This window comes from Aptenodytes patagonicus, chromosome 4 (genome assembly GCF_965638725.1).
Source record: "Aptenodytes patagonicus chromosome 4, bAptPat1.pri.cur, whole genome shotgun sequence".
NCBI lineage: Eukaryota > Metazoa > Chordata > Aves > Sphenisciformes > Spheniscidae > Aptenodytes > Aptenodytes patagonicus.
Window position 1 is genome coordinate 934731 of NC_134952.1, and position 14507 is coordinate 949237.

A 14507-nucleotide genomic window follows, 5' to 3' on the forward strand; every position below is an offset into this window, starting at 1 on the left:
ACATCAACAGCCCAGACCCAGTGCCCAGACCAGTGGGGCCAGTTAGCAGAGAGTAATGGTACCAGTCAGTTGTATGATGCCAGCTCTTGACTGTGAAGTAGAGGTTGGGTCTTGGTTCAACAGAAAGGTCGGATCTCCGTTCTCGATATGCAAGAAGAAAACAAAACCCCCAAATTAACAGTATTTTTTGTGTGCGTCTGCTCGCTACATATGTCTGATGTCAATTTGATCTACTAACTTTGTTACCAGGCCTGGTCTGCAACCACAGACCGCTAGTAACACAGAAGCAGTAATACGAGCTGTCAAAGAAACTACATTTACCTCCTCTCTCCTGAAGTGGGCTTCCAAAGGTCCAACCTGATTTAGGTATTCAAGCCTCTGATTTTTTTTTTTTTTTTTTTAATAACTTCATGTACTTATATTATTTTCAGCACTTTAAAAATTGTATTCCAAGTGCTTTCAGGATTGGTGCTTTGTTTGAAAAAAAAAAAAAAAAAACCCAAAACCAAACAATCAAAGTCCTGGTAGATTAGAGCTGACATCTCATCTTTCCACCCACTATTTTCCAAAGATATTCCCTATCTTTAAAATGGGAAATTCCACTGGAACCGGCGGAAGCCTTCCAATGAGTGGATACTTTTAAAGACATCTCCTCGATGAGCTCAAATAAACGCTTTTTAACAAAGGCAGAACTGCTGAAAACATAAAGGAGGTTTTCTTTCTCCTAATCAAATTAATAGAGCCAAACCAAAAAAATTTGCAACCCCTATAAATGCACAGTAAGCTCCACATTTTCTTCAAATACTTGAAAAGCAAAATAACTTTCACAAGCATATCAACATAAAGGAGAATGTTCCCGTCCAACAAATACAAGGAGCTAGTTTAAAAAAAAAAATAGAAAAAATACACGCTACATTTTCTGCCACAGGCTCTGTTCCTCAGGAAAAGACCGCAGAGTATTTAAGCGAACTGTCTGGGTTAATGACAGCTGATGTCCCATATCCCATAGCAGTAGTCATGACCTTCAGGCCTCCCGTGACTGACGGGCTGACCCCAGTCACTCCAGGGTACAAGGTAAATGACAACCAAAGAAGAAAAAGAAAGAGAAGAGAAAGAAAACTTGCTGCCGGCTTTGTAGCCAAGCTTCCTAATAAAACCTAATTCAAGCTGTCAGGGTGAAATGAAGAAAGTGTCAACAGGGGTTTTCAGAGAAATATTCCAAATGTTTGGCTAGAAAAGCCAAGAGCTCGGCTCCCTTCCCCCAGCCCAACACTGCTCCTCAAAAAGGGTTGGAAAATCCAATGTCGAAAGGAATTTTAATAACGTGTCCGGGGGGACCCCTGAGGAGGGACCCAAGGGGACACTTTTCTTCCCTTCACTGACAAACCCAATCATCTCCGTAATGGCAAAGAGCACAAAACTCGCAAGGGAAGTGCCAACGGTGGGGTTCGGTGAAACCAGCATCCGTGTGAAATCGGACCATTCTGCCGGCTTTAGAAACTGAGATGTTTAATGGTGACCCACAGGTTAAGAGCCCTGGGAGCCACAAAGAGAACAACCTGCCACCAGTAAAAGGTTGAGATTAAACGTGGGGTGAGAAACGTCCTGTGCTTCCACATCAACCGATGAGCGACCATGTCCTGTAGAAGAAGATGGGGAGAAAGTGCCTCTCCAAATTACTATCACAAAGGAAGAGAATTAAAACCCTGAAGGGCCTTGTGTAGGCACTGAAACATCTGGCGAGTCCCCAAAACACTGCCCTAGCTTCACATCAGCACTGGGGCAATGTCCAGTGTCAGGCCTTGGCCAGGACACGAAGCTGCCAAGGGAGGTGAAACCTCCCCCCGCCCCCCCGAGTCCAACCTCTTGTTAGTACGGTGCTGCAAACGGTCAGAGGGGAAGAAGAATCCCTCCTTCAAGTAAAAATCTTGTTATTCATTTATATACCTCTACCAAGTTGAAGACATTACTGGGTGCAAAAAGAAAGCACCAACTTGCAGTTTCTGGCTAAAACAGTTGTTTTCCAATCTCACACACACACACACGGGAAAAATGAGCATCAAGGTACCTTGGGATGGAGAAGGGAGGGTAAACACATGGAATATTTTGGAGGCTTTAAAAAAAAAAAACCCAAAAATCAGATTAGTTGTATATAAACTCCCATGGGAAACAAGAAAAACAAAACCCCTAAACCAGCAGCTGAAACTCATTAACACACAGGGCAAATCAAAACCTCAAAAATTTTCCTGCCAACGCGGTCCTTGAGGGACAGTCCGGGGAGGCCACGTGGAGGTTGTAGATGTTATACCAGGCACTGACCCGCTGATGAGTGGACATCACTATCTTTCTCAAGACAAGCAGATTCATCTGTTTAGTACGACTGACTCAGAAACATCTCAGAGGCAACAGCCCCCTCATTTTTTATACAGCTAGCATGGTTCTGGGCTATCTTTCCCTACATGAGGCAGCTATTTTTGAAGACTTGGCCAGCCCTTTGTACACGAAGCATGCTACCGCCCCAAGGAGTCTACCAGCCGCTTCCAGTCTGGACAGGGTATATCCAAGCAGTTGAGCAGCACGAAGGGTTGAGGAAGAGAATTCATATTTTAATCCCGCTGAGATCTTTCAGTGCAGACAAAACCTCCGTATTACAACTATTAGCACACTCATCCCCTACCTCAGATGAAGGTCTTCTGAAAACTTCAGACAGGCGTAAATGAATTCCTTAATCTGATTGTAAACTTTAGGCACAAACTCAGAAAAGGGGAACTTCTTTGGAAACGGCTGCTGTAAAATACAGGAGAGAATTCAAGTCGAAGAGCAGATATTTAACAGGAGTGACGACCGCTTTCCAACAACATGTTCCAAGCAGTCAAATTAATTCTAGTGTTTAGCTAAGTCCAGCAATGAAACAACAAGCCAGCATTTATTGTATATTATATAAACATTTCAGCCAAGTGAAAGACCAGATAATCACTTACAAATGGCACACGGGTGCATAAGGGATTTGGAGTCTGAAACGGGCTGGAAGGAAACTTGCAGCTAGGAGGGAGCAGGCAGCACAACACGACCCTCATTCCCTCTCCCAACTCCCTAACTCATATGAAAAAAACCCGTCGGAGAACTCCTTGACTTTTATCTCCCACCATGCACAAGGCGTTTTGCTTGGTCACCTCCCGCAGTTGCTGCCCAAGGTGAGCACTTGCTTACAACACCAAAAGCCAAGAGGAAACAGATGTCCTCTACCAGATTTTTCCAACCAGCTTTTACCCACAGCACACTCACGGCTGGGAGGTGCAGAGCATAATAGTAAGAAACTGGACCCCATGATACAGTTTTGGGGAAGGATGCAGACTTTCTGAAATCTAAACACTTGGATCAAAACCCCTCCTAGTCCTAATTAAGTTCACCAGGCTTGCAGCTCTGGCTGCCAGACGTGGAGCAGAAGGCCAAGCAAGCTTTTAAGGGACACTGGTTAGGTCAAATTTGGCTACACTTAGGTTTTGCAAGCACACACTTCTACAAAAGCCAAGATATACCACTTTGTTGGGCTTTTTTTTTTTTTTTTAAATATGAGATTAAAACAAATAAAGTTCAATAACACGGTCCATAAAATGGGAATAAAATACCAATGGAAGCAGATATTTCTAGTCTCTTGTCTACTGCAAGCACTGTTCAGCTGCGGTAGTACACTGTGATCTGAAAACAAAATGGATGAGGTATTGCTATATGCACTTTCCTCATCCACGCCAGAAGTGCATCACATGGAAAGTATATTTGTTCTTTTCCCTTGTTTTGTTTTTTTGTTGTTGCTTATTTGGTTTGGAGGTTTGGGTTGGTTGGTTTTTTTCATGCTTTCATTTGCAGTTCTCAACGCCACTAACAAGGGTGCGGGTTTTCCTGCACCAGCAGACACGCCGTGCCACTTTCCCCATTTCAAGATTACCTTTTCAAGTTCTGCATCCTGGAACGGGAACTGTCCAACTATTTTCTTATAAACTTCTTCATTTGTCACTGGGATGGGACTGTAGTTATCTGAATCAAGTATATTTCTATGAAAAGAAAAGAAAAGTTAGAAAGACAGTTCTGTGACGACAGACCAACCACAACTTTGCAGATTTACTGCTCAGTTAGGAAGCTCTTAAGAAGTAGGTGCCAGTCAAAGATATGACCCCATGGGCCTAAACTTCTTCCCGTGTTTGCGACTGTTGAAATCATCTTTGCTGCAGCCAGACACAAGGATCTCTCCCAGCTTCCAGCCTTCATTGTGCGTAAAGCCACGACCAGAGTTTAGCAGTGCTTTTAGTCCAGACTGGAGCTTCAGCAGCTGGCCCTGGTAAAGCCCAAGTGAGCTTCAGTCCTGCCTGACTCGAGGAAGATGGAGGCTGAGCTACCAGGGCATTGACAATCCTCCAGCACCTCTTCCCAATGCTCTGAGACACCTCAATCCTCCTGGGATGTCCTGGAGCACCATCACAGGATGAGCTGGTGGCTCCTGAGCACAGCATGGGACCCTGGATAATATATCGTGCCCTACCTGTGGCAACTGCTCAGCTCACGGACTTGCTTACAGCAGCAGCACCGGGATATGCCACCGATGTCCTGAGACACACGTGGCTCAGTGCTGGAGCGAGGGCACAGCAACGCTACTGCAACACCAGATTTTTGCATCCTTCCACCCATCGACTGTCAAAGCGAGCTCCATAATGAAACCATAACTTTATCCCTCTGGGATGTAAAACCTCTGGTCTACACCAATTTATTGCACAGATCTCACCACACACAGGATCCTCACAACTGTATTTAAACTGGCTCTCCCTGGTCCAAGAAAAGCCCAGGCTGAAGCTTACTGTTGCCCAAAATTTAAACATGAGCTTGCTACTAATCTCTCAAAACATTTTATTTATGGGCCAAAACTACTCTGTAAGGTACATCTCATGAGCTTGCTTAAAGAGCTTCTTACCTGAAAACTCCTGACCATTTCTTCAGCAGGGTTTCACTATACTGGTCTTGGATCTCCAACAGCATGTCAAAGAGCTGGTTCACCGGGAAGCCGTATCCCTGCAGTGGCGTGGGGGAAGAGAGCAACTTCAGATAAGAAAAAGTCACCAACAGGCAGCTGAAGATTATTTTCTCTATTTAAAAGGGAGCGCACAGGCAAATTCTCCCCTACCACCACCACAGAGGTGAACGGTGCTGGTGGAGGGATTTAGATGGTGTTTTACCAAGGTGGTAGGACCAAGGGCTATTAAAGGCTGGGCTGGGTGTGGGCAGGAGGCACAAGGGCTTGGCAAGGTGGCCAAGGCTTGGTCCTTGCCCACAGGCTGGCCACCCCACATGCAGAGCGAACCAGGCTGTCCATCGGGCACCACAATTCACGTACCACAATGCTAAAAAAGAAGCTGGGACACCACAGCAAGCCCACATCAGCCATTTAAGCCTGCTGACGGACACGATCTGAGAGCAGCACAACTGTTGAGCAAGATAAAGAGCGGTCGCCAACAGCCACATACCTGGAGTGTATCTGCAAAGAGGACAATGAGGTTCTTCAAGTCTAACACAAGGCTCGGGTCCGAGCAGTAGGACTGCAAAGAAGAGAAGAAATTAAAACATGGTTTTAACTGCAGCACGCGGGAAAAATATTGCTCTCAGCCCTCCTGCGTTATCACTTGAGTGATAATAAATACATAGGCATGCCATACAGTCTTATGATCAGCAGCTTTTATCCTACAGTCCATGCCCTAACGTTGTACAGGGCAAGGGAAGGCACGCTGATAAGGGTATCTCTCCTCGTAACGCGCTGCTCTTGAGGCTCTCCATGATGAATAAGGATTTCGGTAGCTCTAGAGATACCTGAAGTGTCTCTAAGATTACCCAGGAGCTGCTGGGGAAGCGAGAGGGGATGAAGCAAATCAGCGCGCTGTCATACCAAGACGACAGCAGCGCCTCTCATTTAATATTTAGTGTGTTGCGCCTGACTGTAATGAAGCATCACAGCAAGGCATCCCCGAGCCCCGTGCGAAGGCTGCATGGCTAAGTGGTTCCGGCTGAGAAAAAACATGCTGCATGACTATATTTCAGCAACATTAATGGCCAGAGCTACAATACAAGTACTTATTACGGGTCAGGATACTGCTTGAAACCCTGAAGACACAACTCAGCCCAGTGACAGCGCTGATCGTCCCCCCAGAGCCACCCCGTGTTACCCACAGGCTTCGTGTGCTCTCTGGACACAGCAGACAACCTCCCTGTGCTGAAATATGTAGAGTTTCAGACAGACTCTTACCAAATATAGAATCAGTGATCATAAGCTGGAAGGAGAAACAGATTTAAAGCTCACTGGAAACTCAAGGAGGAATGACTCCATTAATCAATGTGAAAGACTGGAAGAGACACATTTTCCATTTCACTGTCCAAAAAAGAAAGTCAGAAAGAAAGATAATGCCCTAAAGCTATCAGAAGTGATAAAAGATGTCCCTGTCCGCAGCAAGGAAGAAAATCCAGGCGTAAGTTTGGCTGAAGGGGAAGAACCGAAACAGCCTCACTGATGTGAGAGCCCTCCATCAAGTCTCAACGGCAATATGAGATAGACGGCACCGGTCTATATGGGAGCTGTAGACTGAGCAGTGCATAGAGGTGACGGTGATGACCACAATACTAGCGTTGAGAAATCATCTAACATTTCATGATTACTGAAAAAAAATCCCTGCCCGGCAGCCACTTCGTGCATTAAGTTTGGCATCACTTAAAACAACTTGTCATGGCAACAAAGCTGGTAAAATTGAAAAACACCGTGTTTGTACCTGGCTTACTCTCACGGCTTTCACCTAGCAGAAAACCCCACTTAAAAAGAAAATAAACACAGGTTTACAACCTAGCGGGGTGTACATCTCTGTGTTTATCTCTTTTCGTAACACAGAAGCTTAAGTGGAAGAAGGCAGCTTTCCAGTCAACACAACTGCCGTGCCGGACGGAGCCAGAGCGCCCTGGGAAGCCTCTGCGGTCCCTCATCCCAACGAGCTCCAGGTCCATCACCTGGATTATCCCCACCCACACAGGTAAAGCCAAGCAGCTCTTCGGCAACACGGCCCATGGGCAACCACGCTAAGCTAAAGTCAGGGGCACGTAAATGCAAAACTCAGTGTGGTTTGGAGGAAGCAGCATACTGCGTCTCCAGGCAGAAACGTTAGGCTTTTCTCAGCGAAGAGCAGTGACACCGTTATCACTTGGGTACCACCACGTGCCTGTTACATCACGTTAGATGCAGGCCTGCACTGACGTGAGCCAGCAGCATCCTCGTGCTCTCGGACGGCACTGCCGTCCCCGAGCAGCAGGGGGATTTCAGTGATTTAATACTTTGTTTTCCCTGGAGAAAATGGCCCAACAACTTGAAAACGGACTTGCAGAAAGTCATTAATGCTTTTTCTGTTATGGTCAAATCCAATTTTGTCATCCCATAAACCAACGGGGTTTTCAGAAAACTCCAGTGCTCCCAGCTGAACCAGTACAACATTATATCAGGTCACGCAAAACTGGAAGAAAATTGTACGTTTTTTGCAATTGGCTTTGGTTTTTTTTGCTCAAGCAGAGAAATACCAAAGCAACAAACAATTTTTCCAAACTTCTTTCAGTATTAAAGAATAAGAAGTCTATTTAGTGTCTTTTTATGCACAAATGATTTGCAGTTTGATAGCAGCCCATTCACTGCCATGAACTTTAAGGGAATTTCAAACAGGGTCACACTTTAGGGTGCCAAGTAGATGCTTTTTTCCCCGTTTTCCGGGACAAACCGACTCCCTCTGCTGGTGCTCCTCAAAAGTGATCAGCGAAGTAACAGGAAAAATATCAAACCACTATTTTCTTCTTCCTAGTCCCCCAAAATATTGAGAGTTTGATACAGGGGAATGCAGTGCATCAAGAGGCAAAAAAAGCTGGAGAAAGCTTTTGGGGAAATAGCAGTGTATTTTCATGTTATTGTTTTACAAAGGGTCATTGGAAAAGAGGCAAAACAAAGAATACTACTGTAAAAGCCAGTATTTCCAGCATGTCAAGTCATACTCAAGCAACAGCTGAGCGATCCGGGGCTTTTACTTACTGAATGTGTTCTTAGTGCTGCAATAGTTTTTGATAACGCCATCTCCCACAGCTCATCAATATAGGCTCTATTTACCAAGCCCTGCGTTGTATGCAAGATGTGATCTTCAACTACAAAAAACCTAACGGAGGGGAGAAAATGGCACTGTTATCAAAAGTTACAGGTTTCGAGACATCAAAAGAGATCTGCAAATACCGCATGCGAGGGATACGCGGCATTTGCACATCCACAAATCTCCAGAGCAAGCTCAGATTTGCAGTAGTATCTGTATCAAACATAGCCAACGCTAAACACTTTATTCACCTATTTTTAACATCGCAGTATTTTATATGATGTTTCACTGTATTACAGAAGTGAGCTAAAACACAGTTGCTCCTAGTAATACCGCTCTATGTATACACAAAGGCAGAATTTCCCCTCTCTAAGTTCTCCACCCCGTTATTTGAACAAGAACCGCTGATTAAACTCTGCTCCAGCCAGCAGCAATTGTATTACAACTGGTTAACTGCAGGGGAAAATACTTAAACTGCAGGGAAAAATGCTGTAACTGCAGAGAAAAATACTCTCTTGCACCCGGATACGCCACACGCTCACAACCATTTAAAGGCAATCAGTTCACTCCAATCCCCAGTTATCAAACACGCTGGCCAAAAAGAAACTGTATTTTTCGGGGCGCGAGCGTGGCACTGTACATTTTAAACAGCAACGCACAAAATCTCAGCTGTGTTTTGTCAGGGAAATTCAGCCCAGGAGCACGGAGCTGCGTGAGAAGGTGAGCAGCAGCACATATTGCCTTTGTGATGGTTGCAATTAGATGTTGAAAGTATTATCGTTAGCTGAAGAAATTTCAATATTGTACCCTATCTTTGCTAGATTAGTGGTCTTAGGTTGCCTTCTCTTAGAGCTCGGCTGCTTTTGGAAGAGTCTTGTCAAATTTGAGTGCAATAAGAAGCTCATAGGAATAGAGGCTTGAGAATCACCTCCTTTACCAGGAAAATAATCAAAGAATAATTATAAAATATTAAAGAATAATTAAGGCCTATTAATCTCATTAGTGGGGCAAGTAGATCCACATAGTCCACAGAGATTATTTATCCTCAAATTCCCAGAAATGTGCTCGCTTGTACATGAGCTGGCAGATTCCTCCATGCTCCCACTAGTGACACAGCAGAGTTCATGGGTGCTATAAAATACACTCTAAAACACGTAAAAAGCCCAAACCACCTTTTTTTTTTTTCCTGTTTTGGCTCCCTTTAAAGGGCCCTCAAAAAGATCACCATTCCCTCCTCGCTCTTTCTTTTTGGGCTCCTCAACAACACAGCGCACACATATTTAGCGAGGATGCATATAAAAAAGAATACCTACCCTACAATTTGATTAAAATACTTCCTGTAGCCATCTAAAGTTTCATGCTGCAACAAAGAAAAAGCGAGCAAAGATTAAAACAACGGTGACCAAGAGCAATTGGAAATGAATTAGACACCACCCACCGGCAACAACATGCCCAGAGATAACCCTCCGCTCCTTTATTCGGCAGAGCAAGTTTGGGCACTGCAAGTAGGGGACCATCGTACCATGTTTGAAGGAGGCTGGAGGACCAATCTGGCTTGTTTTCTTCTCTGCTTCCTGTAGTAGTTCTCAAAGGTTTCTCGGGCGCCCTGGAAAACAGAAGAGATTAATTCAAGTAATTATAACGGTTTGCATTAACCGTTAACTTGCAATACCCTGCGTTTACCATCAACTTGCAATATACTGCGTTTAAGATGCAAACCTCATATTCCTCCAGCGTATCTGTGCAACGCTTTCCCGCAGAATTCAATCCAAACATCAGATGACAAAGAGTTTTTCTCTAAACACCAAGCCAAAAAATCAGCTGTTCAGGTATAAGAGTATCCGATTAACTCTTCTGTACCTGTTTTCCAGTATCACCGTGCAGATGTGGTATATGGAGGCATGCAACCAGCTTCTTTACCGGACCATAACATGGACAAATATCAGATTTACTTAACCGTGGGGGCAGTGAAACAACCAATTTCTAGTGTTAGCAAAAAGAAAGAGGGGACAAACAATGCCAGAAATTCTTCCACTGATTCTTGGGTGCAGTGATGCAAAGCCACAAACATCAGGGAATTTAGGAAAAATGTGCTTGTGTGGGTTATAGCAATTTATGAGACTGGTCTATACAATTGGGAAAAATAAAATAGGTTTTTGAGCTCATTTTCTCCCAGCATTACTGTGGGTCTGAGCCTCCAGAGGAGAGCCTGTTAGTCCCAAAAGCCAAACACCCGAGCTCCTCTCCACGGGCATTGCCCACCCACGCCGGGCGCTGCAGCGGGGACCTGAACTGCTCTTCTGGGGGCTTCTTCCGTAGGTGGCTTGTTTTACCAAGCCAGGCTACATCTGAGCATCCCCACCCAGGCAAAAAACTCATGAGGATCCTCAAATGCCATCGACCCGCTGAGGCATTCAGACGTCCGCCTACCGCCCCAGTCCCCTAGGCTATGTAAAACCTTGCCGTTTTATCCCTGCCTGTTCCTCCCTCCTCCACGCCCCGGCTGTTTTATGTCTGAAATTGGATTATAAACACTTCAGAGAAGGGACAAGGTCTTGCTTTGAACTGTTCCAAGCCAAAAAAAAAAAAAAAAATCTCATTTGGAATTCACAAAACAAACAACGCAGAAGAACAGGTCTCACCTGAGCAAGGCACCAGCCATCAGCCTTCTCTACTACAAAAAAATAAATTAATTAAAAGAAAAACCTGGTGCTGATTTAATGATTCTCCAGCTACTATGGCATTATACCACCAGGCTGCCTTAGGATGCCCTCGACTAAAGGGGTTCTTACGAAATGTCTGCAATGAGCCCCTGAGGAGCTGTAGCACGACTTGCTCCTTGTCTTCTACAAGCTGGAGCTCAAGGCTTAAACAAAAATTTAGCCTTACTGATGTGCCCAGGAGCATTCCCACCCGGTACTGCCCTTCCCAACAGTGCTAAAATTCATCAAAAAAACCTTCTTGCGACCATGCACATGCACTGCAAAGATTACACAGATTTATACCATGGATTTTGTCTCTGAATTATACTTTTTATCCTAGCTGAATATCAGGCGTGCACAGGATGGGCAGCTCCTGACCCATGCCGGGCACGTCCATCCATCCATCAGTGGTGCCAATGGTCCCAGCAAGGGACAAACCAGGATCAGGTATAAATCCAAGTCTTTCTCCTGCAATCCTGCATTAGCTTGAACCTACAAGTAATCTGACATCTTAAGAAAGCTTTTCAGAAACAGAAACTATCTGGGAACCAGCATTTCCATGTCATATGTCTTCGCAATGCTCTCAAAACCTGTTTCCCCCTGGAAAGGGAAGGGTCATGAGCCAGAAATCAGTGATCTACAGCTTAGACCCAGAACAGGGAGGATTATTACAGTTTTTATCAAGCTAAGCGCTAGCCCCCTTCGGAGGACCTACAAGCAGGGATCTCTGACCTCCCTTCGAGGTCCTCTCCCAGGCCTGGGAGCCGGTGCTTCTCAGGATGCTGGTGTCACCCATCTCCTCTCAATTTTGGCAGTGCCGCAGGAGAACCAAGACAGAACAGGCTGTTCCCACCCCGCCACTGACGGGACCGGACTTAAGATATTTGTTAAATCCTGCTGTGCCTCACCTCTCAAAACCAACACAAGTGGCACAAAAAACCCTGATCATCTCCATCCTGACCATGAGACAACTCATCTCTGGTAGCATCACAGAAATGTTTGAGTGAAGCTACTTACTAACTTAGCGCAGCCCACTGCTACCAATGAATTTGTGGTGCAAATTCAAAACTGAGGGTGTTTTTTTCCCCATTTCTTTAATAAATTAATGTATGGCACCATCAAAGGCAAGAGCACACAGAGGTTCAGCCACAACCGCCAGCACAGCTGCCATGGCAGTTAGTCGCTCACGCCAGCCGCTGCATTTAGCTTTATGCAACATCACATGGAAGTCAGTGGGTAATTAATTCCCCGTTACTGAACACGCATAAGCTCCATCTCCCCAAGCTAGGCAGGCAAGATTTTGTGGTGACCTCAAGGACTTACTGGAAACTTGGAAAGCAGTTCATCAGGAGCAGGAGGCCGGTCTGAAACCAATCAGCCCTTTTAATACCAGATTTTGAAGATTTCTGCTAAGACTACGCCACAGCAATTAAGTTCAGCTGAAATCACTTTCCCTCATCCCTCCAACTGAGCTCCGAGAACAGATCGTTCCTGCTCACCCCACCCTCACCATGCATTTCTTCAGGAAAGAAAGGCCAAGAAGTCATCCCACATGCGGCTCCACTTCCAGCACAGCTCTGCCCATCCTCCCATCACCCTGCGACACCACAGGCCTCATCCTGTAGCCGTTCACCTCATTAAAAAGCCTCTCCATTTGATGTGACCACTTTCCCCTCAGCTCCTCAGGAGCACCCAGAGGATGGTGGTGGTCACCAAGCGCTGGGAGAGGCAGAAGTCACGAGGTCGTGGGGGACAGGGCAGCGGGAAGCACGCATCCCCATGGCCGAGAGCCGAAACCCCCAACACCCCATCACTCAGTTCCTTCGCCACTGGGGACAAGCCAGTTTTCTATCCCTATTTTACTGATGGCTTTTGAGGAAGATGAAGCATCTGGACCAACTTCATAATATTCTCTGAAAATTAAACTATTTTGGATTGCACTTTCAGAGGAAAAAATGTCTTCCACAGACACAAGAGGCAAGAGTGATCTGAGCTGGGCTGGAGATAACGTATGAAGGATTCACTATAAGCCTGCCTCTCAACCTTGGAGGGAAGCCCCTTCAGCCTCACAGGGTGCTTAGAAGGTTTTGGATGCCACGTCCTCCTTGTTCCAACCCAATAAATGGCTTTACCTGTAGTAGAAGAGAAGGAACAGCAAAGACCTTTGAAACCATTCCCCAAAAAAATGTAGACCATATTCACATTTTAACAGTTTCCCTAAAATTTATGGCCTAGAGACCTGCCAATTTGACCAAAACCATCTCCCTCCCAATGCACTGTTCCCTGTATTTTCTTTCTTGAGCCTTTTTTGACTGCCCCAAGAATTAGGGACTCTCTCATGAGAGGCTCCTCCAATGAAAAAACTTCTCCCAAAAAACCTCTCTTGATACTACCCACATTTTTCTTGCACGTAATTTCATCCTTTTCTCTTAAGTGCATTCCTCCATCATCTCCCTAGATCTTTTCATTGCTCGCGTATTATATTCTCCTAAAAACGGGAAGTCTTTCTTCCCTTTGGTGGCAGTTTTAGCTTAGACCACCCAGTTTCCCACATTTGGCCTATTTATGACTATTCAACTTATCAGGTCTTCAGATAATACTACTCTTCTGTACTCTATTTTTTAATATTGTTTTCCTCTGGGTAAAAAAAAAAAAAAAAGGCAAAGCAAAAAAACCAAACAGAAAGAAACCACACCAAAAAGGTATCCAGAACAGACTATGAGACCCCGTGTTTTATAGACTACTCATCTGAAACACCACGTAGTATTTGTACTTCAATCCCCTTCTCCTCTCCCAGCCCCATGCCTGGTGGTTTTTTCACATTTAACCAATCCTGTCCTTACCTCCCGTTTTCAAAGGCAATATTTTGGAACCTAAATGCTGTATGCAAGGAATTGTGAGAAGTGACTTTGACAGCATCACTCAGGCTGTCCAGGGTCAGCCTCTTGGTCCAGGGAGGTATGCCAGCATCTGCTTGGAATACGTCTTGGGCTGAATAAAAGATTTGCTCCAAAATCTCCTGAATGTTTCAGCGTGGCACGATACCCACACGGAACACCACCTTCATCAATCAATGCTTCGATAAAAATACCAGACAGGAGCTGACCTGCATGCGAGCACATAAGCTCGGAGCAGAGCTGTGCACGCACGTGCCCTATTCCTGCTCTCCATGTCCCCTCGGTGGGAAACAGTCCAACTTTTTTCTTTCTTTTCTGTTCCCCTAAAAGCAGCTATTTTACTCTGTAAAGATGCATTGCACCTGTGACGCTTTTCTTTTTCAACAAAACCCATGCTGCACATGCAGATCTCAAGCGGCATACGGCAGGTCTGAGAACGAGGAACACTTGGGAAAGACTACTGAAGGAGCAACTCCCAGCCCCAACCTCTCACGGACTTCCAAATCCACCACTGACCTTCTGCAGAAGCAAGACACTGCTAATACATATCATTACAGAGGCAGCATCCTTGCTCTTCTGGGTTTCTTGTGAGCTCTACCCATAACTTGGGGAAATCAAGTACTCATAGTGGGGAGAGGAGGAGGTGGTCCCTTTCCTATTCATCTACTCAGTTTTAATGAGAATAGGTTTCACCCAATTCTCAATCTCTTTAAGTGAGCAGGAAGAATCCAAAGCTACGCTTCCAAACTACACATTTATTG

The 14507-nt window shown here is 45.2% G+C and overlaps 1 protein-coding gene across 4 annotated transcripts in view; it reads right to left on the reverse strand.

The window, feature by feature from the left end:
* The window catches only part of EXOC6B (exocyst complex component 6B), a 319252-nt gene that overhangs the window by 121648 nt on the left and 183097 nt on the right, over nucleotides 1-14507 (reverse strand). For all 4 annotated transcript variants that reach the window (XM_076335628.1, XM_076335627.1, XM_076335626.1 and 1 more), the window contains exons 9-15: nucleotides 9670-9753; nucleotides 9461-9507; nucleotides 8096-8216; nucleotides 5514-5585; nucleotides 4964-5061; nucleotides 3947-4052; nucleotides 2678-2787 (exon numbers count right to left, since the gene is read on the reverse strand). In XM_076335628.1, coding sequence (XP_076191743.1) covers nucleotides 2678-2787; nucleotides 3947-4052; nucleotides 4964-5061; nucleotides 5514-5585; nucleotides 8096-8216; nucleotides 9461-9507; nucleotides 9670-9753 — 638 coding nt within the window. The remainder of the gene's footprint in view (nucleotides 1-2677; nucleotides 2788-3946; nucleotides 4053-4963; nucleotides 5062-5513; nucleotides 5586-8095; nucleotides 8217-9460; nucleotides 9508-9669; nucleotides 9754-14507) is intronic.